This window comes from Dromaius novaehollandiae, chromosome 6 (assembly GCF_036370855.1).
Source record: "Dromaius novaehollandiae isolate bDroNov1 chromosome 6, bDroNov1.hap1, whole genome shotgun sequence".
NCBI classification, from domain to species: Eukaryota; Metazoa; Chordata; class Aves; order Casuariiformes; family Dromaiidae; genus Dromaius; species Dromaius novaehollandiae.
Genome location: NC_088103.1, coordinates 24,498,666 through 24,522,501, shown reverse-complemented (window position 1 = coordinate 24,522,501; position 23,836 = coordinate 24,498,666). Strand labels below are relative to the sequence as shown.

General features: G+C 41.2%; 1 protein-coding gene across 23 annotated transcripts in view; it reads right to left on the bottom strand.

The window, feature by feature from the left end:
* The window catches only part of LOC112980249 (sorbin and SH3 domain-containing protein 1), a 182,122-nt gene that overhangs the window by 37,446 nt on the left and 120,840 nt on the right, over window positions 1-23,836 (bottom strand). For 15 of the 23 annotated variants that reach the window (XM_064513902.1, XM_064513893.1, XM_064513898.1 and 12 more), the window contains 10 exons: window positions 23,015-23,386; window positions 19,951-20,098; window positions 14,107-14,136; window positions 9,730-9,905; window positions 8,500-8,563; window positions 7,267-7,341; window positions 6,872-6,934; window positions 3,015-3,062; window positions 2,771-2,900; window positions 636-750 (listed from right to left, as the gene is read on the bottom strand). In XM_064513902.1, coding sequence (XP_064369972.1) covers window positions 636-750; window positions 2,771-2,900; window positions 3,015-3,062; window positions 6,872-6,934; window positions 7,267-7,341; window positions 8,500-8,563; window positions 9,730-9,905; window positions 14,107-14,136; window positions 19,951-20,098; window positions 23,015-23,386 — 1,221 coding nt within the window. The remainder of the gene's footprint in view (window positions 1-635; window positions 751-2,770; window positions 2,901-3,014; window positions 3,063-6,871; window positions 6,935-7,266; window positions 7,342-8,499; window positions 8,564-9,729; window positions 9,906-14,106; window positions 14,137-19,950; window positions 20,099-23,014; window positions 23,387-23,836) is intronic. The other 8 variants (XM_064513903.1, XM_064513907.1, XM_064513897.1 and 5 more) reach the window with 5 other exon arrangements.

Sequence of the window (23,836 nt, the reverse complement as noted above, 5' to 3'; positions counted from 1 at the left end):
TTCAAACTGGAATTAGTGCCAGCTCAGTTAATACTCCAAGTTATGTATCACAGTAGCTGTGGAGCTGTGGAATCATATTCGATTCCTCCAGTCCTGCCATAGAAGTAGTGAGCTCCAGCAGAGGAACAGGGCAGCTGAGGGGAAATTGCATCTCCTAAAGCACCTCAGCAGGTATCCCCAGGGGCACAATACAGGCACTTAAAAAAATAGTTATTATGTATTTAAAATCAATGGCGTAAGAGGAATAGAAATAGAAACTGAACCCGCCTACTTCATTGCATAATGCCTTCCTACTACATCAACTAATGCTGTGCCCTAGAAAAAGTACAGCTGGCAAACCAGCTGCTGAACAGGTCACAGTGTTAAACATGGATTAAAAACCAGGGTTAGTGACCCATACTTAACAGAGAAAACAACACATCCAAAAAGAAACAAGCCTCCCAGTCCCCCTGGACCTTGCTTTATAGAGAATAACAATGTTAAAAGTTATGCAAAACAGTTTCAAAACAAAATACACAGGAAATACACAGCAACATAAGTGTAAGGAATCCAATTGGAATGGAACTGGACAAGCTCTTGGGGAGTGCACTACAATCACAGGATCAAGCCACAGACTAGGATAAGACAAACATTACCATCTTTTCATTGTTCAGAACCGAGGACTTTCCTGGCTGATAGTCATAAATGCTCCTGGGCTCTGCACGATATTTTCTAGTGTTCACCTTCTTGTCGGGAGGCTCCCAGTCATTCCTGAGGAAAGACAAAAACAATTAGCCTAAAACACGGTGGTTTCCATGGAGACAAGCACTTTCCTCTGACAGGCGCCTTCCCCTGTTAATCCTGATTTAATCAGGGAACTTTTTTTCATCTAGGAAGGAAGCCTGCTGCAAGAGGAACGGGTCAGATAGGGCTCTGGGCATATATTTGTTCATTTATAGCAGGCAGACTTTGACAAGGCTCAGCTGATGAAACCACGGAAAGAGACAGAGAGGAGTTCCTCCAAGGACCCTTAACAAACTACCAAACCTCTGTACATTTCACTGTTGAAAACAGCTTGGCGATAGGCTTCAGCTAAGCTCACAAATGCCAACATGTCCAAACTTTGAGCTGAACCCAGGTTAAACTTCTTCATTTTGGCCAAGCCACTGATTACTTGAGTACTGAGAAGCAGCTGGAACTGATCTAGACTCTGGAGGCACTCCTGACTTTCTAACGCTGGGCGAGGTCCAAGAGGTGGTCTTTACTGGAGACATGAACCAATTAGCTCAGACTTGTATACATAAAAATGGCTAAGAACATTCCACTAAATCCAAACAGGTATAATTTCGTGCTGTGTCCCCACACGGGCACTATTCAGACAGTATTAGTCATAAAACATTCAGGATCCACATCCTATAATGTCCAGTTCCTCCCTGAAAAGTAGTATATTCAAACATGTTGTGCAGGATAATCAATGCCTGTGAAAAAAGACTAGAAATCAGGTCATTTAACCTTGCCTATACCCATGCTGGCAACTAATTCTGAACTTGCTGTTAATACGTTCCCCTTGATTGGCACTGGCGTTTGGATCTACCTCACCTAGATTCACCATCCCAAAGTGAGGCATCTAACCTGAACTGCTACCCCAGGCTTTCTCCCATTTACCCTACTGACCTGGTATAGGATGGGAACTGCCCAGTGAGATGCCCAGCCTTCTCCACTGGCTTTGGAGAGACACAGATGACTAATTGTTTTTTTAAGTAAGGCAAGATGACAGCCAACCTGACTGGCCCACAAACACTGTAGGGACTTCAAGGAGGTAAACTTCTGCTGCTTAGAACTAACTTGACTGCATAAGATTCCAACATCTCCCTGGTGAAACATTGTTGTTTTATCACTAAATAACAGGAAAAACTAATTATTCTAATCCTTTCACTCACAAGAGTTTTCTCAGAGGGCCAGGGTACTATGACTTCAATTGCTGTGCAAGGAAGAGCTGTTCTGTCAGTGAACTTGGTCTCCTAATCTGGTGGCCCAAGATGCTCACTGAATTGACAATCTCAAAGTACAGCATTCTTCATTTGAGGCAATAAGTGCAACACGTAAGAGGAGGTGGAAATTGAAGAAGAAGGGAAGAGTAGCTTAAAAGCTAGGAGAATTGAGCAGTACATAAAATATTCATTGCTATTCTGCTTTCCCTCCATTTGGTAAATGCATTCATTACTGCTACAAAGAAGTTTAAAATACATGGTAACAAACAAAGCAAAAAAACAGGAGGGAAGTCAACCTGAAAGATAAGAATTAATACAGCTAACTAGAACCTACTTCCAATAAAGTCTACGTGGGTGGTTCTCAAGGATGGACAATGGAAAAAAAACTTTTACCAAGGCTCAAGCTAAACCCAAATTCTCCTTATCCATAATTATTGCTATTTGCTTGTATTCTGAGGTGCCTTCATGGTGCCACACTGAGCCAAGAGCTTCCACTGTGGGAGGCACTGTACAGACATGACACACAGGGAACACTGCTCACCCCAGGCAGGAAACGAGCTACGTGACAGAGGGGGTGATGCCTGGTGAAAAAGACTGACACAACAGGGGTTCGGGCTGTGACAATGAAGGAGCTCACTAGTGCCTGCTACAAGAGTTGTAGTTACAATTATATTTCTACATCCCCCCCAAAAGTTCAGCTTGAATTGTGAACCTAGATTTTGCATCTTTGTCCCCTTCCCAATTCACAGCTTGAAGAGATTCTTCCAATACCGATCCAAATAGATCTTGATTCACATCACCTTTCTGGGCTTGATTTCAGCGATGAAGTACGGGTTGGCAGTGGCAAAGTAGCAGACCTCTTAACAACCTTCTCTGAGTCGATATTGTCCATCTCACTCCTGGAGCGGGGAACTGAAGGCTGGGTTCTTGCTGCAGAATAAGTTAAACATAGAAATGTAGGTGAATTGGATAGGAGGCTGATAAAAACATTCTTTATGTACCCTTTCTGTTTGAGACATTGCACAAGAAATGTGAATTACTTACTGTCCTCAGAATAGGAATAACGAGGAGAATATGAATCAGAATCTTCATCTGAAAGACAAAAGCATTTTGCAAGTGAGCTGAAAAAGCCCCAAAGAAGGAACACCAGAGACTTTTCTTGTTTCTTCTGCTAATTCATTGGCCATAAATTCAGAGAAATATATTCAATACTTACAACAGAGAGAGGATCCTAAAAGAGAAAATCTGAATGAGGTTTAAATTGTATTTAAAAATAATTCTTAGATTACACATAAATATTCATGTAGTACTTGCACTAACACCTTTCCCTGGGCTCTCAAAGCACTTTAAAAGACAATCGCTTTTTATCACAAAACTCCCCTGCAGCAAGTGTTATTAGATCTGCTTTATCAAAAGCTGAAAGATAAACTGAGTACCTAAAAGCCAAAGTACATGCCTAAAATAACCTACTAGGTGCTAGACACAGTAATAGAGCTGAGGAGTCCTGTTCCCAATCACATATGATAATCACTGGGCCTTCTTCCCTGTACTAAATATGTTCACCCACTCAGATTCTCTTTTAAGTGCAGATAATGTTCCTGGCATGAAAGACACATGAATACTTGCACCAAGAGACTGTTCTTGTTCTGAAGAGCTTACATTTTAAATAGGAAAGATATGTCTACAGAATGCAATAGTGATACTCAAGCAGCTCAAAAACAGCTAGCAATGACACAAGTGTAACTGAGTGATGTGGCCTGGACTCCAAGTTAATTAACTTTCCTTCACTGATAGTGAAAGTGTTGCACTGCATTAACAAGCTATATTGTTTCCAAGATTCAACTGATGCCTTGTGCTATAGAATTATTTACTATCTCATTCAAAGCTAACATGGTACTGCATTGCACAAGGCAGGCATGCCCCAAAGCAGGGTGGCAGGTTGGCAGCATTACCACCCCCACTTCACAGATGATGGCCAGAGAGATTTGTGACTTCATCCAAGGCTGCAAAGAGAACTGTGAACATCTCTGTGAAGAAACAACTAAAAGTTCCAGGCATAAAAAGACAGAAAAACAAAACAGATAAAGAAATCTGAAGGAAAAAACAGAGTAAAGAAATGTTACATGAACTTAGTGATGTCAATCAATCACTGAAAAAATTCACTACTTCTCTCTGAAGGACATCAATGAGCTATTGCACCCACTCTCCTCTGCTGGAACGACTACTTGGGATAATACAGCTAACCTGAACTTACACTCATGACTTGAAACAAGCCTTTCAAAAAAGCTCAAAGAAGTCTTAATTTCTCTTAACCCTCTGCTGAATTCTCTTGCTGAAAGAATTGGAAGGTTTAAGTTCCAAACACATGGTTATTGACTCTGTTGTGCTTATGATAGTCTTCAGACTAAATAATAGTAAAGGTCTATTTTCAGGCCAATTTCCACATTTTAGACCCAAATGACAGAAAACAAACAATTACATATTTAATGTTATTACACTGAATTGTTCAGAAAGTTGACTGGTATTCCTGTATAAAAGATTTTTTTTCCCAGATAGTATAGTATTTGGTATATCACAAAACTGTCTCTACAAATGGGGTACGATCCTACAAATACAGATGAACAAAAGTCTAAAACTATCTTCACAGCCATTCACGTCTCACAGTACTTTTTAGTGCTGGTGAAAAATGAAAAAATTGATTTACTTACTTGAAGGAAAATGTCTATATTCATTATAGCTCATCATTCAGACAAGGGTATCATATAGGAAAAAAAATGCACTTTAGGTTAAGTGTTAGTTTCCAATTTCAAATATCCTAATATCTGCAATAACAAGGAGAACATATATAATGTTTTGTCCCGTCAAGTATCTTATGAACAAGAGTGCTTATATTTCTTCCTATTTTACAGCAGGGAGTACTGAAACACAGAAATATGGAATGACCCAATAAAGATTGAAGAGTAAATCAGAGATGATCATTAAAAAGACATCCTAGCTCTCAGACTTGCATTCCATCTGTGAGACCTTCCTCAATGGAGTTGGGAATCACAAATTCATAGTTTCTAAATTTGATTCCCTTTGTGAGGAGAGGCAGTTCCCTTGCAGCTCCTAGAGAATCTGCAAAAATGTCATTTTTTAAGGGTTGGCCCAAATCTCAATATTCTTAGACTCTACAGATATTTTAGAGAGAAATCCAAATATTAATGTTTCTAGGAGATCCTATGTATCAATCCAAAGCAAAAAAACCTCTGACATTTGGATTGTATGAAATTTGAAACTTGAGCCCATCTCTGTACAAACACTTTGTGATTGAATGCACGGCTTTGAAAGGTTTTCAAAACATTAAACATGGACTCCAACCCATCTACATCATCAAGTATTCTGGATTCCTTATCAAGGAAAGAATCCAAGCAGATACTAGAGAGTAAAACATTTCCCAATGTAGTGAGAATAAAGAACAAGTGTTTGGTCCAATAAAATTTCAAATAGCTAAAAACAACATATCACTTGCATCTGCACATTTGTAAATGCACAGTAGATATTTATGGGAAACCAGACTCCTAATGCACTAACATCATTGGTTTATTGCAAACTACATTAGTTCAGACAAGAGTAAAATGGATTCTAAAACTTCATTATGAACAAGAAAATTGAATCATTGTAAGCAACTTCTTTATCAAACAGTTACTGAGGCTTTTTGTCTCTCTCACATCCATACCCACATACCATTTTGCCAACTGAAAATAATTTACATTGCATCTGTGATTTGCAGGGCAGGACACTTCACCTTCAGGTTTCACTAAGAAATGAGCAAATATCTTAGATATCTGTATAAAACCATTACACATTCATTTTAACAGTGAAATGCACCTCACGTCTCCTACTCTTCTTGAGCATCTCAGCTGGAATCCACATTGTATGTTTTCCTTCACAGTACCCACCAGATGTTTAACATAAGCACTGAAACAGTTAATTAATAGTCTCACCAGGGATGGCTTGAGGCACAGGCTAAGTAGGCAAGTTCATAAATTGTAGTATCAAAAGCAGTACCAAAACACCAAAAGCAGCTTCCCAAACAGGAAGCTTCTGTCTGTCCAATGTGTGCAGCAGAGTCCAGTGTTTCTCATATGCAAGTGTTTTCATGCATACGCACATCTACACACAGTTATAGGATTATCATTGCAGTAGATACTTCTTCACTGTCCCTGAAACATGAATGCAAAAGATTCTGGATTGTACTTGAAGTTTAAAAGAATCTGCTGAGCACATGAGGAGGGTAAGGTGAAAGAAAGATGGTGTTATTCCAGGTTGTAAATCAGGTGGGCTGATGAGACTGTCAAATTCTGTCCTTGCCTAGATATGGCAGCGCACCTAAGGCCAACCCTGAATGTATGTTACCAAGCTACATTTATTCTAAAAGATAACATTGAGGGACTGATCCAAAACCCACTGAAGCAAGCGACCATTTCTCCAACAGACTTCTGTGGCATTTTGGGTCTGGCCCTAATTCTATGTTAATATTCAAAACCAAAAGTGAATAATTAAAGAAACGTATTGATCCAAAAGAGAGGCAGGAGAAATCTCGGTTAAACCATGTCTTTATCTGTAAGTCAGCATTGTAGGCACGTTAAGTAATCACTGCATACACATGGCTAAATACAACTGATTAAGCACACAAAACCAAGCAAATTCCAGGACTGTAGCATTAGTCAAAGTCTAGTTAAAAAGCCAGAGGAGCACTGCAAAGCCAGAAAGGCATCACACAGTCAAGGCAATGCTTAGAGTGCAGCAAATCATTAGGAGGCAGCATAACGCTCAGCAACTAGAAAAAACTCCAGGAAGAAAATAAATGGACAAGGCAGCATTTGCGCAGAAAAGTATATATGGTCCTTAATTATTACCTTCAGAGATAGGACTAGGAGTGGACGCAGGAAACTGGTATGTAGGAGAATAAGGATTGTCTTCTGCAGCAGAGAAAAGCAGTGGATTTTGAGACTATCCACAGTGAAGTGGAGGTACTGTTTCATCCCCCAATATCCTATCACCATATGATTTTACTGTCTACTTTAATCATACTAGAGTAAATGGCATCATACTTTAAAACAGATTAATGGATTAGAAGGATTTAATTATTTTATACATCATACAAGAAGATATACTGGGGTAACTGAATTCCCAGTCAGTGTAACAAATGGATAATGGAAATCTAGAACCTGAATCTAGTTAATACTATGGTGCTATAGTACAGTTAACTCAAAGCACAAGACAACAGATACTCTGACTAAGCTTCTGGTACCTTCAGGTTTTTGCTGGATTTCAGGAAGTTCAGGAAATACGTACGTAGGGCAATAAGGATTTTCTTCAGGAGTGTCTAAGCAGAGGAACACGATTTGAAAAAAGAACAGAGAGGAAATGTTTAAAGGGGAAAAAGGATGAGACAAGAATCCACGCAAGCTGCAGAATGGTCTCTTTCTTGCTGATGTTACAGCATGACATGGCCCAGATGTCTCCTTGCTTGTTGCTGCCTTGCACTCCTGGGCCTTGTGGGAGATCCTGGAAGCAGTAGGGACTGAACTCATTCTCCTCCCTAAAGTGTGAGCTCTAACTGAGCTGAAGAAGAACCTCTGTTAGGGAGCACTGGGATTAGGAAACACAGTTTAACTCATTCCCATTCCATCCAATACAATGCAGTGCCTAAATATGCACAAAGCTCATCATGACAGCACCTGCAGCAGCAAATACAGCTCAAGTTTTGCATGCTCTATGCTTCATTTTATAAGCGCGGTTCTGAATGGCATTTGCTTGTTCCTCAGGCTGTTTGGAGGGTTCCATCTGCAAACGCTACTGCAGCCATTTCTCACACAGAAGAACGGGAACGTACCAGACAAGCAGGTACAGAAGTGCCACGAAGTAGCGGATTCCCCGACAATGCACCACTACAAAGTTTGCAAGTGTTCACCATAATTTTGGGTTTTTAAAGCAGAAAATTTGGGGTTTTGAAAAGCAGAATTCTGATCCTGAACCCACTGAAATCAACGGGAATCTTTCCACTGGTTTCAGTGAGCCTCAAATCAAGCTTTATTAGGTAGGTACTAAAGTTTTATAATGTAAATATTTTTCTTTTGTGCACAGAACAGTTTTGGTGATAACCTGCTATCATTTAAAAGTGGAAGGAGGTTGTTTTTTGTTTTTTTTACTTGCCAACACCAGAGTTCAGAGATCTGTTTTCTCTAAGTACAGAATTTTTAGCAACTTTCTGATTTTGCATCTCAAATAGTATTCTTGATTTCATGAGGGCACTGCAGTTCACCTCTCAGAACAATTCATACTTTTCTTTGAATTTTACTCGTTTCTCACCTTTGACTTTAGAGATTTTAAACACATTAGTTGGGTTGTGTGCTCCAGAGCAGTCACTAGTTAATATATAAAATGCTGTTATTTAACATCCAGTACAATTCTTCATGTGTATGAAACAAAATGTTATCAAGGTGACCTTTTAAAGCAAATAAAAAAATCTGTGTTACAGTACCTCTGTTTAGCTTGTGGATCTGTTTGAACATTGTCTTGTACCAGTCCTTCGATCTCTCTGTATTCTATTGGAAAAATAAATACACACATAAATATTCACAAATGTGAATTCTGCCAGCCTTTCAAAGTTTTTAGGAATCTTTCAGCAATTACTACTTAATTGATAGTTAAAATATGAGTAATTTCACTCAGATGTCTCATATTCAATGAAGCTAAATGCCTGACTCAAGTTACTCTGCAAGTTTTTCAAGGAGCAAGTTCTAACACAGGTTATCTGTGATAACCTGTGTGGAACTGTAGATTGTGTGGAAGGTTTTCCATAGTAACTTAATGACATATGAAGCACAATTTTATCCTAATTCCATATGCCAAACTCCTGGGACATTTGGGGTTGCAGTCATTGCTAAGACTATACACATCTGACCATCTAGCCTTGACTTGAATCTGTGTGCATAAGGTTTCTTATTGACTGTTTTTAGGGTTTCAGACATGCTACTGACGCAGACACTTAGGCGCCAGTTACACTGGCTGAATACAGACCTTTTTTCAGTTTTGTTTTTCAGTTAATTATTGTGCACAAACTTATAAGAAGTCAGGCCAGATCTCACAGGAGAGGATTTTGCTGACACCAGGCTAGTGTGGAACAGAGACTCAGCAAACCTGATACTATTCTGTTTTGTGGAAGAAATGAAGCTGATTAGCTTTAGAGTGGACTTAATCTGACTTGATTTTATTCATCTAAAAGTAGATACATTGCCTCGATTGGTCCTACATACTGATTTCCTCTATATTCAACAGAGAGTCAGAAAGATTCAGTTTTCAAGTCATTCCAGGCACTAATGTTAAGAGAGGGTGAATCGTTCTTTTCCTTTTAATTCCCTCAATCATAACTTAAATAAGTAGCTTAGAAGAGATATCTCCCTTTCAGATGGTTAGAATAATGTGAGATGAATCTCTGCCTTAGCTGTTAGCAGTGAATGAAACAGAAGAGCGGAAAACAAAATCCTCAAATATTATGAAAAGAGAAACTCATTTTTTAATTTTTTTCACCTAGAGCAGTTGAAACAGATCATCGAAGGGAAGAGTTTATAATAGAATATGTGAGATTTAGAATTCTATCTTCTCCTAAATCTCTGCAGTCTCTGGAGCTTTAGTGAATTCCCTAAGTCTAAAGGCAGGCAAAATCTGGCCCAGGTTTTGTGCATTGACCACATGCCCAGTGTTGTCTTACCCTGAGTGGAATGCCAATATCATCAACGGAGGTATCAGCCATGTGCTGAGGGCTCTTGACAGTTCTTCTCTTCTCCTCCATTGTTCTTTTCTCGCTTGGAGCTGTCTCCTGAACTGGCTTGTCCTGTGTGAGTGCCGAATCTACTTTATCAGGAACTAGTCTGTCCGGCACTGGATCTGGAAATGAAAATGGGAGATTCTTATCTTATCCCAGCATTTCACCACATCACCATACTCCACCCTTTAAAGGAAAAATCTTGGCAAATAATTGATGAGACAGACTGTGTCACAGCTACTTGTGTTCAGTGTCTGGACTGAAGGAAATCTACTGAGAAAATGTTTGATGCAGGCAAGAATGGGCTAGCATCCCTCAGGTACTCTACTTCACAGGTCTTGTGACAGGCTCAGCCATCACTTGCGTAAGACAATAGCAGCAGATTTTGGTTTGGGGATCTGTTTGTTTTTTGCTCTTTTTGTATAATTAGTAACTCTACAATCTTACTCTTCATCAAAATTCCTCAGTGATACACTCTCTGAAGGCTCCTTTTCTTCCGGAGATTGCTACCTAATGGAGGATCCTATAAGGTAGCAGGTCCCTATTGTTACAGCAGCTTGTGCTGGCCAGGCTGACTAGGATCCTGGTTGTTACGATTGGTACCCGACCCTTCTGATTCATCTCTGTGCCCTAACCAGTGGAATTTACTGTTTACAAACTCCAGCATGGTCAGTCTTGCACAGCAAGTTTGCATTGAGATGGGGGCAAACAACTAATCACAGCCACCAGTGCTACACCATGCTGGAGATGCTTTGTTTCCTTACAGTACTGGGCACTGTCTGACCTCAGCACTTGTGTTTGACTGGAGAAGGCAGCTCAGAACAGCCTTGCCCTCTGCACCCTTCCTGCAAAGGGATACAACCTTCGTATGACGTGCTCTATTATTTTCGTTCTACTTCGGGGAATGCCAAGGAAGAGGTATGTCAGTTCACAGATCCACAATTTGAGGTACTTCAGCCCTGACTGTTCGCAGCATTAAACATCTCACTCTCCTTGTGCTTAAACCCGCACTTTTACAGGATAATCACAGTTAAAGGGTACTCAACAAAATGGAGGTTTCCCTCATTTATTCAGGACAGCAAGCAAGACACGACTACAGTCGCAGACTTGACACTCCAGATCGCACTGCTTCCCTCTGGAACACCTGGCTGCTGCCTGGCTGACACGCACGGGTGGCAGCAGCCACCACAAGACCACCAACTGGCAAGGAACCAAGGGAGCGCAGGCTGCTCGGAAGCTCTCCTATGCTCTGGAGAGCTGCAGCATAGCAACCTGTAGGCTCTGCTGAGGACTTCTTCTATGTGGAGAAGGAAACATCTGTGAGCTCACAGTCTGCCTCATCAAGATTTTGCCATGTCCTAATCCTTGTTATATCACTGCATGCATTGGAGAGAGAGAGAGAGGAGATGTTTATCCACATGCACATCACCATATTGCCCAAAGCCATTAAATGTGCAGATATCTGAAAGGGGCAGTTAGCAGAGGGAAGGCTCATGCATAACAAAGCATTGGTTTGTTGGTACCCAGAGCAAACACAATTCTGCCTTGCAAAACTCAGCATTTGAAGGATTTCTGTTTGAGTGGTTGGTTTGAAATTACTGTCAAACTCAAGTCTTTCTCCTCTAAAAAAAAAAAAAAAAAAAAAAAAAAGGAAAAGAAAAGAAAAGAAATTATATCTGGAAATGGTCAAAATGGGGCAAAGCTTCAATAAAATCCTTGCTTAGCATGTGCAACATATTTTCCCCCTCTAGGAATGTAGGTGCACTGTCTTTTGGTCTTTTTGTGTGCTTAGTGATCAGGGCTCTCTATATTTTGACAAAGTGTTTGGCTCATTTCCATTACTAAACTTCTTACTGAGCCTCCAGAAACAGAGCATGGAAAGAGCAAGTGAAACTAGACTGTTCTTCCATGACCTTGAAGACCAAAGGCAAGCACACTGTTGGACGTGAGAGGATGTAAACTCTGGAAAAGGTCACAGCTTTTCTCCATTGATTATCTGAAATCATTGTCACTGCTAATGATAGAAGTCCTGAGCTTCTGGGCTAGAAAAGACATTATTTTCTGCAACCTAAGGAATTCACTGCCAGAGAAGGTCATTAAATCCATCTTTAACAGAAGTGTGTAATTGTAGACCACTCCATAGTCAAATTTCTGGGTTCTGGTCAGATTTTCTCTTTGATTCCCTATCACTGGAAAAGTGGTTCTCTGTTTACCAGATGGACCTATGAGGAAGACGTTCAAAATACCTGGAACAGACAGAAACAGCAGGGTAGATATATCATGGTCTGATTTCCTATTGCCATGGCCATGATATAAGCAAAAATTTCATTTTGCTGAGTTAGCAAGAAAAGAGCATCTGGCCTGTGTCAGCCATCTCCTGACCATAAAGTCACATTCCAATATTGTCACACGAAGGCTTGAGAGCTCTCTAGGATGGCATAGCCATGGGGAAAACCACCAGTTAGTTAAACACATTTTGAAGGGGTTTTCAAAAGTATTTTCTGGAGTGCACTTAGAACTAGTCAAAGGTGCTGGGCTGACAGCCTTGGAAACAGAAAAAATCTGTTTGATGGCAAGAATATCATTAGGGCAAGCTCTTCCCATGTGGTGCTGCTAGACAAGCCCTTCCCAGGTCCAAAGGACTCAACCAAAGAAGGCCAATTTAGCCTCTTTCAGTTTGGCTGCCCAGCTGACACCGCAAATGTGATACCTACTGCAAGGGTATCTTTGCAGAGAGAGAAACTGAAGCAGACATCTTTCACCATAGGTTTCCTATAATCCCCTACAGCTCAGAGAATAATGGCTAAACTTCACTCTGACTTTTCCACCACATAGCTCAAATGATTTCAGGAGAGTTAGCAGAGGTATATACCAGGCTCTGACGTATTTAAAATCACATGTAGAACCTGGTGCCTGATTGCACAGATAACCAGACTGCATCAGGTAACAAACCCTGTGGCTTCTGAAGCATCTTTTTCCAAGAGCAGTGGCAATATGGGATCATAGAGCAGCAGAGTTTTATTGCTGTGACCAAAAGCATGGGGAAGAGGGGGCAACCAGCACCTCTGTGTGGTTGTTTTGATCTACTGAGAGCAGGTGCAGACCCAGCTGTGCCATAACATACTTCACTGCTCCTGACCAAGGATCGCTTGGGCTGGAGCAAAATAGTCTGTGAAGAGCCAGATGGGATGGTTTCAGGCTATCTCTAGTTTACAGAACAAAAGAGCTCGTGATCATGAGGGGAAACACCTTGGGAAAGAGAAAGCCAACAGGAAACCTCTGTCTGGACTTGCAGGCAGGCATTAAACTCACAGCTGAGACGTCTCTGCTCCTACACCACCTACACTGAGGGAAGGAGAGGAGAGAAATCTGTGTAAACTCCTCTGCAGCCCAGTGTCATCCCAAGAGGGTGATCCCCTCCCAGTGTAGCAGCCAAAGGAGCCTGGTGGAAGTCAGAGCAGGTCAGCACCTGACCTCAGGGCAGACTCCACTGAGCCCTGCTAGTCCAGGTCCCATGTAGCAGGGCACAAGAGAGAAATATAGTCTTCCCTGTGTTTATATTTGTAATATTTAAAGTGTCTAGGCACTCTCTGTGACTCTCTTCTCACCCTCCTTTCCCTTTTCCTCCTCAGGGCAGTCATCAAAGAATAGCAATATGGTAAGCACTATATGACACTTGGCTCCTGCAGCATATCACAGACTGGCCCATGTTATTCTGGGGTGAGAGGGAGGAAAGATGAACAAAAAAACAACTTACTGTCTTTTAAAGCAGAGACTTTGCAGATCTATTGCAAGATCATATAACTGCCTGGGGAAAGGGGGCTGGCAGTGTATGTGCTTACCTGCACACTACAATTTTATCATATATTTCTTGAGATCTGGCACAAGTATTCCTGCCTGGTCGTGGAGTCATGTAAACACTGATTTTATTTTCTTCCCTCCACCCCCCCCACCCCCACCCCAAAGCAAGACTAACTCTCATGGCTGTGAAGAAAAACACGAGGATATGCCCCAAGGGAATAAACTTAAAGGCCCAAAAGGCAGAAGACAACTAAAGCAATCAAAATGTATGCAAATCTTATGATTTGGGAGGAACAGACTAGTAATTTAGGGGTTAGGTATATTAACATGTAGCATTTGGAGAAAAGACTGAAATCAAACATTCAGTGACCCAGACTGAGCCAGGACAAACATTCATTGGGAGAGCAAACTCATTCCTTTGAGTTCCTGAGAAGTGTGTTTGCTTAAGGTACCCCACAAGCTAACAGAGCTTTGCTCCAGAAGAGGCAGCAGTGGGAGGGTAGCAGACCTTTCACATCATACCTGCCAGGCTACTAAGCCTTTTTTGCTGTTCTGTGGTAAAGGAGGAAACAAAACAAAAAGAAATACAGAACAAATGGGTGAGACATAAACAGCAAGTGCTCTGGTGCTGCATTTCTGACAGGCAAGAAATACGCTGCAGACAGAACAGCAGCAGCTGCCGGAGAGAATCTCTGTTTTCAAATACCCTGCCAAAGTGACAACCCACAGTCCCTTCTCCAAAGAGGAGCACTGCTGAATAATACAATCTCATGATGCAGTGACCGATACATTTGCAAAGAGCAACTATCTTTACATCAGAGAGAAGGAAAAAAGCTGGACAGCAGACAGTTTAGAAACCAGTGGAGACTCACAGAGTCAAAAAACTTGACAAATAACTCAGTTACCATTAACATGAAGTACATGATTAAAAGGTAATGCTGCAGTATTTTGTAGGGATATAGGAAAGGATCATGCTGGTGCTTGCTGAGTCTTAGCACATCCTACTGAGCTACAGATTCAGTGATTTGACCACAGATACAGTTAAAGGTTAAGGATATGATTCTCAGAATGGTCCCCTCATTTGAGGAGCTTTTATTACGGAGTTCCCAGATGGGAACATCTGTGATATCTTCCAGGGTGTCTGGCCACCCTAAAATTGACAATCAAAAGTGCTTTCTAAAGTGATGCCTAAATGACTTGCCAGCAGCACAGCTGGGAATGAACCAACGATTCTTAGTTCTCTGCCCTATCTACTCCTTCACAATTAATCCATTTATTTGAAGCATGAAAGCCATTTTAAAAGAATAAAATATTTTATTGACATATAAAATGCAGCCACCCTTGAAAACTCATACGGTTAGTGCAAAGATTTCAAAACTTTATGTATGTAATCACACCTGTTATATATTCATATTAAACCATGCCATGCAATGACCATCCAGGACTGTGCTTTGAGGTGGCCTGGGACACTCATCTTCACTCAAGCAAGTGTGCAGTAGCTAAGAATCCCCCAATTGTACACTGTCTGCTAGGAGAACCAGACTTCACTATGTACTGGTACTTATTGGAGCAAGTCAAGAAAGGAAGCTGCTATTTCTCCTCATTAAGTGCAGCTCCCTCACCAGTATCTATGAACTTTGCTTTTTAGTCCTAGCATTTCTGCTCTGCTAATCACCAATGGAAAGCTTCTCATGTGCCTTACTGTGATAGATGTCAACATACGAAACAAACCCATAAGTGCAATGGAGAAAAAAAAGAGTTTGTAATCTGAAGCTGAGAAGCAAATGGGAACTACCTACTGCAGGGTTCACTCTTCTGAATAGACCATCAGGAGCACATGTGGTGTATTACAGGAGAGGAGAAAGGGTGGGAGTGAGGATGTCTCAGCCTCAGCCATCACCTTCACTGCAGAGAACTGTTGTGCTCAATCACTAATCTCCTGGCACAAACAGGTGGTTTAAAGGGTCTATGCTTGAGGAACTTTCCCTATTTCTTCTTCCTCAGAAGAGAGGATATTATGGATGAGTGGACTTATCATGACAGAAATTATATTTTTCAGGTGAAGAGAAGGTTTCCTCTTTACTTGTACCTCTTACTAGAAAAGAGAGCTGCTGATAGATGAAAGCTAAAGGACAGAAAGGTGCCTGCTATTTGTTTGTCCTGCCTGCCCAGAGCCAGCTTGTAGCCCCAGGCACATACCAGCTGACTCAGGCTTTCATCCTTGATCTTGTGTCCTGGCACTGTAAACAAAGGTCAAAAGCTTGTAGGCTATTCAGAGCAGGGGCTGAGCAGAGGAATATAACTGCCAGCAGCAGTAGAGGAATCATTAAAGATGCCTTGAGAATTCCCAGCAGAGCATTCGAAGAAAGACTTGAAACCAGTAACAAAAGGGGAAAAGGAAACAAAGTACATGTTTAGTGCAAAATTAAAACATCAAAAACAAAATTAATGAAGGTGCCAATGGATGTGAAGGGAAGAAATTCTTACCATGGTGCTAGGAATGAACAAGAGGATCTGAAATGAGTTGTTTATAAGCATAAATCGTATCTAGCTGGTATAACTGAAATCTGACACAAATAATTGAGATCTCTCCTCATGACTTATTGAGGAAAGTCAAACAGGCAAAAGAGGATATAGTGTAGCTTAGATGATACTGTGCTTGAAATGCCACTACCTGTTCCTAAGTCTCTGATAACTCTAAAGCAAAAGATTTTACATGATTATAGATTAATGTACTAACAGGTAAAGCACAAGAAGGGATAGTAAGTGATGTCAGGTACAACAGTTACTCCAGAGAATAAGACAACCAGCTCCTTAAATAGCAACCAATAATCCATTGAGGAGAAGGAAAGAAAACCACTTAATCCATCTGGAAGTTAAACTGAACTACTGGAGATCTCAGACTGCTGGTATTAAAATGACCTTGAAATTTCTATCTCAAAGAGTATTACATTGCAAACAAGAGGAATTTTTATTAAACCTCACCTTGACATATAAAAAGGAATTGATCTCATAACAAAACTTTTTGAACCATTTAGGGAAAGGTGGATCATAACCTATTAACAATTTTATGTGCCAGGAAACCAAGACAGTTTTCAATGGATAAGGCCCACAAAAATGAAACCAAATATGAATCATGTCAGCTGGAAGAAAAAGCTTTAACAGAGAAATGTAAAAGATAACTAAGATCTGAGAATCATAAAAACTCACTAGGTCAGCAAAAAACCCTTAAAGCTATGCTGTGACAAAGCCTAACTAAGAATGGAAGCAGAAGGAGCTGTAAGAAACCCTCAGTACATAACGAGATGGAAAAATAAGAAAACTGATAACAACAAATAGATAATAGATGCTGGGAAGTAAAAGAAAATGATAATGGAAGTAAAAGGATTCACAGAATGTTTGGGAGACTCAAAAAGAGGTTTCAAGGTACACGAAGAATAAACAGAAACCTAGCAATAGTTTTTCTTGGTCTTTTGCCAAATAAGCACAGTAAAATTGTTAATAAGAATGAAGAAAAAAATCTCTATTTCCACTCTATATCAGCAAAAAAAGAACAGCTGATGTCCTACTGCCTGATGAAGAAATATTTTCCACTTCAACAGTAAATAACTACTATGCTAAATGACAACAACTGAGGTCAGATGCTTGAAAACCACCAGGTTCATATACACCGTATTGAAGAGTTTCAGAGCAGCTGCGAGGACACTTCTCAAGGCCATTGAGAGTCGCCTTCAATACGACTCGGAATACAAAGGAAACTCCACAGGATGGGACAGAAGCACATGTTGTGACATTTGAAAACCACAAATGTGATGGCTGGGATATCTGCCTGTCAAGTCGACAATAATCCCAGACAAAATATATTAATGGCTGATATGGGATTTCATTAATAAAAACAGTGTGACACATGTAATGTCAGCTGATACAGATTTGTGACAATGATGCCTTGTCAAACTAGTTCAATATGATTTTTGCATGCAATTACAAGTTTGGTTGATAAAAGTAACATGGTAGAAACAACACACTTAGATTCCTGAAAAGCATTTGATGTGATGCAACTTCTTATAACTGAGCCAGATGAAGATGAAATCAATGTGGCACACTTGAGGTAGATTAGAACTGGCCTTAAAGTATGATTTTTTTGATGGATAATCATCCAGTGGCTGTGTTCCTTCTGGCCTCCGAAGAACTTCATATTTCGAATTTTTTTAAATCAAAAACCAGAGGAAGAATATGAAAAGACGTATCGATAAACCTGAATTTTTATACAAAGTTCGGAGGGAGATGGTAAATAAGGTATTGGGCAACATGGATCTTCTGTAAAACTGGGCACAAGCCAACAATATTTTTTAAATCCAATCAAATCTAAATCATATGCCTAGAAAAAAAAAAAGAAATCACCCTGAAATCAAACTTCAGATTATCCTGGAAAGCTGTAACTCTAAAAGGATATATTCCCCAGGAAAATGATGGCAAAGCAGCTGAACATGAACTCCTGATACAGCATCATGGCCCAAAGACGTAATGTGATCCTTGGTGTATGAAGAGTGGAAAACGAGTAGGAAAGAGAAGTTAAATTATTGCTAAACTTTGTACTGGTTTGATCAATATTGAAACTGAATGTTCAGTTCTAGTGTCCACACTTTGAAAACAACATTTTAAGATTGGAGAATTGGAGAAAGTATAGCGGAAGACCCATAATAATTATTAAAGACTAGAAAACATGCCTTAGAATGAAATACTCCACAAACTCAATCATGTTGCTCATTACACTGTGATCTATACTACAGTTAACAAAAATGTAATGAGAGAAAGCTCTTCAGTCTAGCAGGCTACAGTATCCTGAGTGCAAATGGTCAAAGGCAAGACATATTCAGACTAAAGCTAAGGTTCCAAATGTTAACTGTGAAAGCAATTAATCAACAGAACAATTTAACATGAGTTGTCCCAAAGCCAGTGTGTGTGGATCATCATATTAAACACAGTTGCCCCTTCTGCTCTTAAAATCTGCAGGGAGAAAATGTCCTTGTGTAGTAAGCACACTGAAATGCTCCAGATTTAATGTAAAAGCCAACAAAAACAGCATCCCTCTCAAGAAAGACCACGAAAAGCTTTCAGATGAAAAGACTGCCTCAGGTAATATTTTCTTCTCTTGAAGCAGATAAAAAGCTCTGTAATCCAGACACCCTCATGCAGAAGCACTTAAGCCAAGTTGCTTCAGACATTGGCAGAAAGGAAGAGATACAACCCACTTACTACCTCTGAGTGGTACAATCAGCAGGGCTACAGTGGGGTCACTATCTTTGGGGCCAAAAACTGAGGTATGTTTTACAAAGGCACCTAACAAAATACAAGGGGGTTGCAAAGGAATGCACCAATGAACACTTGTAATTAGAACTACCAAAATAAGAGGGGAGCAGGCCTTGCCCCTATTTTGTGATTTTTTTAAATTTCCTTTGCAAAAGATAAGTTGTAGCATTGCAGGTTGATACCTGCCTGTCCTGGAGTTTCCCAAGGCCACTGGAAATCAAGGCAAACCAGAGCTGCATCTGTGTGGCCCTTTATAAGCTACAGTATTAAGTGATGTATAACCATTGACCTGGGAGGCTGGGGTAATGCCAACCATCAGGAGAACTAAAAAGGAGAAGCAAAGTTTCCCCCTAATATCAGAGGTAAAGGGATGGTACTATCCATTCAGAGGGAGCTGCTGTGAGGCAGAGAAAGTCTTAGATCAGTAAACAGGACAGTGCTCAATCAAGGTTGTTCATACGCAAATCCGGAGCTCAAGAACTACTGCAATGAGAGTCTGAGTTTTTCCAGCTATAGATAGAGGAACTGTCAAGCTGAAGAGTACAGGCATATGGATGAGCTACTGTCAGGTACGTTACAGTGAGAATCCAGAGGTCAAATCTGTTCTGAAATAACTGTAAATATGGCCATTTTCACACTGCAGTAGCTAAGAAGTGAGGTAGAACCTACCTCAAGCTGATCTTGCTTCTCCTGACAGACAAGAGCACACACCCTTGCCATCATTACAGAACACCTAATAGGTGATAGGTTGTCATTTTGCAATAACCTATTCTTATATCCACAGCCCAATTATAAACCTTTCCTCAACCTCACAGTGGCCTTTGATCCACAGATTCTAATCAGAAAAAGCAGACACTGTCCCATGCCTCTAACCATGTAAGCACTGTTGTTACTTGAGTGTTGCGTACTTCAGCTACTACACCTTCCTGAAGGTATCTTTGTTATCTCTTAGTAGTCTGGACTTAACGAGTCCGTGGCACACCCATGCTCCAGTTCCTTATAGTTTAACAGCTTGCTCAGTCTGAACCACAAAGATCTATCTGCAAGTCTCCTTACCTCGGTTGTGCTGCAAGAGGACAATGGTGGGATTGACGATTGTGGTAGAGGGATAGGCAGAGGAAGGCTTGTTGATTGACGTGAAGGAGGTTGGATAGTCAGTGCCAGTGCTAGGCTGCAGCACTTCATCTAGCACAGGACCAGGGTCCTGTAAAGGAGAGCAAGGCATCATTATCAGCATTTAGTGCTGCTGCAACCCTGGGAAAATCTGAAAAAAGCCATTTTAAGCAGAATAAGAAAAATAATCACAGCAGATTTTAGTAAAAAGGCATAAGCACGAATGTTACCCTGCTCCTTGTGTAGACCCTGCTCCTTGTTAATGCAATTAGTTTGCTAAGGCAGGACTACAATTCTTTGGTGTTGGTTTCTCAACTCCATCCCCCAAGAGGAGGCACTAAATTCATCTGCCAGACTCTCTGGAGCAAACACAGGGTGGCAGGAATGAGCTATTCTGGTTATGGGGAAAGACACAGGCCTCCTTCCCCTGACGCGCACACACACAAACACTGTTTTTTGTTTTAAAAGAATTCCTTTCACAGCAAGAAATCAAGGCGTGCAAAACTCATGCAATTCTGAGTGAAACATGATTACTGCACCTGGTTTGGCAGGAAGATCAGAGAAATAAAGTTAGCATCCTCACTCAGTAGACATCAGACAGCGTGATGCCAACATGGTTAAAATTATGCAAAAAATAGATGGAGGGTAAATAGTAGGACTCTAGCAAGGAAGATGCACAACATGGCTTTGCTGCTAGAGCACGGATAGCAAGCTGCTCTTCTCTCCTAAAGCATCTGGCTCTGCTATTTATTTATTTTTAACTCACCTCTGGTATCATCACAACTCTGTAGGAATAAAGGCTGTGTCAGCAGAGAGACTTTAAAAACTCGCTCATATTTGAAAACCCTCAGTTCAGGAATATCAGGCTTTTTTTTGGTAGGAAAAGGGAAAAGATAAGGAAAGGACAATGGCCTAAGACTCTGTGTGCCTGTTTAGGTTGAGATATTTCAAAACTTCCTAAGGGATTTGGACACACAATTACCATTAAAGTTAACAGGGAATAAGCATCCAAACAGTGCGAGTGTGAAATAGTGGTGTACCAGATTTTTGCACTCCTGCTGCTCCACTGTCAGACTGAAATGCTACAGGCCACTAATCTGTGAAATAGAGCTGAGCACTCAGGAGGATTTTCATCACTCTTCAAAAAAAAAAAAAAAAAAAAAAAAAAAAAAAAAAAAAAACCCAAAACCCCCCCAAAAAAACTCCCCACACAGAATATTGCTCCAGAAGAGCCCCTGTTCCTGACTTCTTGCCAAGCGCAACCCAGTACCCTTGACACCCACCAGTATCAGTGGAAAAGACTTACAGGATCAGAAACTCATATGCCCCAGAGCAAGGGCTGGCACCAGAACTCAAGAGAGAAATCATGGTCAGAATTGGCCATAATCAGAACAAGCATCTACAGTCACTCCAGTCCAGAGGAGAAGTAAGGAAGAACGAGTCCGTTCTGCTGGACAGAGGTGACCTTGCTCCAAGGAGCATCTAATCAGGCCACAGATGTTTCATGATGAAATAGCAGGTTCTAATTAACAGTCTTCAGAAATGTAAGTCTTTAAGAGGTGCAATCAGCCCCACTTTGCTGGCTGTGGTAGTATTTCAAAAAATGGCCCTTGGAAAAAGGAGAGGGAGTCGGGAAAAGCTAGAGGGGTTGGGTTTGAGGTCCATTTGATGAATAGCATACAGAGAACCCATCAAAGATGACGGGTGTCAGGTCAGACAGGCTCAGCAGTCCTGCCTAAGTCACCAAAGTGGGTGAACAGATACCTGTTTAGATCATTGTGGAAAACAGTTCTGTGGCCAAATGCCTGAAGTGAGCATGCCCTTAAAATAATCCTTTAAAATTCTCATCTCACCAAAACTCGGTACAACAAAATTTCCACTAGTCCTCCATGATTTGGACGCCTGCTGAATTTTTATGGACTGTGGAGTTAGTCTCCAAAAAAACACTTCAGCTGTTCTCAGCAGTAAAAATCCCACTGATTTCAACAGGAGCAGAAAGAGGCCAACATTGAAAACTACTGAAAATTTCATCCTTGGTTATTTCTCTTTTTTTCCCATCTGCCTGTTGCTAGACCTCTGTAGGATCATCAAAAGACAAGAAGGTATCATCACGAGCAAAGGGTGATTTTGCAGAACTTCTAACCCCTCCATCACCAGCTATCACGTAAAAGACCTGGTGGTTTTAAGACTTCTATTACAAGGAGGGTCAAGTAGTCTTTGCTTCCTCTGCATCTTTAACTCAAAGCTAACTTCCCTCCTTGCCCCCCAGAACTTTTTTAGAAGGGTGATGAGATTAAAGAGAATGGAAACCTAATCTAGGAAAAACACAGTGAAATCCAGGCTAAAATTGCTGCAGCTCTTTTTGAAAATTTTGAAGAATTCAACCAGAGCCAGGCAATTCCGAACTGAAGGGACACTCTCTCCCTAAACTACTCCATGGTGCCTCCATGCTTGCAGGACTCTCAGGTCAGTAACTGATATTACTGCTTGTAGGTCATTGGGTACTGGCAGCAATCTCATACTGATTTCAGCAGGCTTTTGCATAGAGACCATATGGTCTTGTAGCTCCAAGTGGAACAGAAAGTCAGCCTAACTTTTAACCGCCCCGCTGTTGCTGCTTTAAATGTTATTCAAACACAGTTGAAGGATGCTATTCAGAGAGTCTGAAGCGAGCAGCCAGGTGCAACTATTCTGTTTAGACAGAATTCATTATCCTGGGGAGCAAATCCTGATGAAGGCTCTAAAGGCATGCATCACCTAGCACAACGGGCACGGAGGGAGACAGCTGAATGTTGTGCGAGAGAAGTCGATAAAAAGTCCCAAGCTGCATAAGGCAGGCAACTCGCATGCACTAGTACAAGGACATAAACAAGGTTTCAGCTGTCATGCTGCTGGCAGGGAGTGAGTCAGCACTCCTCTCTCAAGTTTAGTATGCCAAGGAGAAAGTCATTTTAATCTGGGAATACAGATTTAGGAAAAGGGTGAGGCAGGTACTTGGCAAGCTTACTGTACATGAGATGACTCCAGCGATTTCAGGCTTCAAGCCCCTGTGCAAAGCCCCCGTGACTGGAGGGACAAGTGAAGGTGGTGATGAGAAGGATGGCAGTTTTGGGTAAACAGGGGGTAATGTGCCAGATACGGAGGGTGCTTGGTTATGGTGGGGACCCCTCTGGAGGTGTGGGGGAATGAAATCGTCTAGAGTCGGAAAAGTCAAGGGTGAGCCGGGAGAAACAGTCTCGGGGAACACGGAGCCTTGCCCAAAAGGAACCAGAGGCGGTGGTGGAGTGCTGGAGCTGCCTTCTTGCTGTCTGTCTGGGTTAACCTGGAGGAGGGGGACTACTATAACCCCAGGCTGAGCAGTGGTGCTGGCAGTGGCATCCTGTAGGAAACAAGGTGTTGTTATGCAATGGGGAAGACTGGCACTTGAGACTAATGCAGCCATATAGTGTCATGCAAGGATGCACCCAAAATACTATGAAGTCCCAATAGATTTTCTTTCCTCAGGAAGATACATTTCTTCAGCCTTGCAGCCCTGGCCTCTGTGAACATGCAGGGTATTTCACAAAACCTTCTTTCCCCTCACCACCCGCTCCCTTCTCATTTGCAATGAGGCTAAATCAAATCATAGACCAGTTCTTCTGCATTTCCCCATCACTTGAGAAGCATTAACCATCACATCACAGTTTGCTTCTTTTACATCTGCCTACTTACCCAGCCTAACCCAAGCTCCTACAAACACACACATGCAAACACACTTATCAATACTGGGGGGACATGGGGTGTTAAGTATTATTGCATAGAAGACCACAGGATTCAGGTGGACCAACAG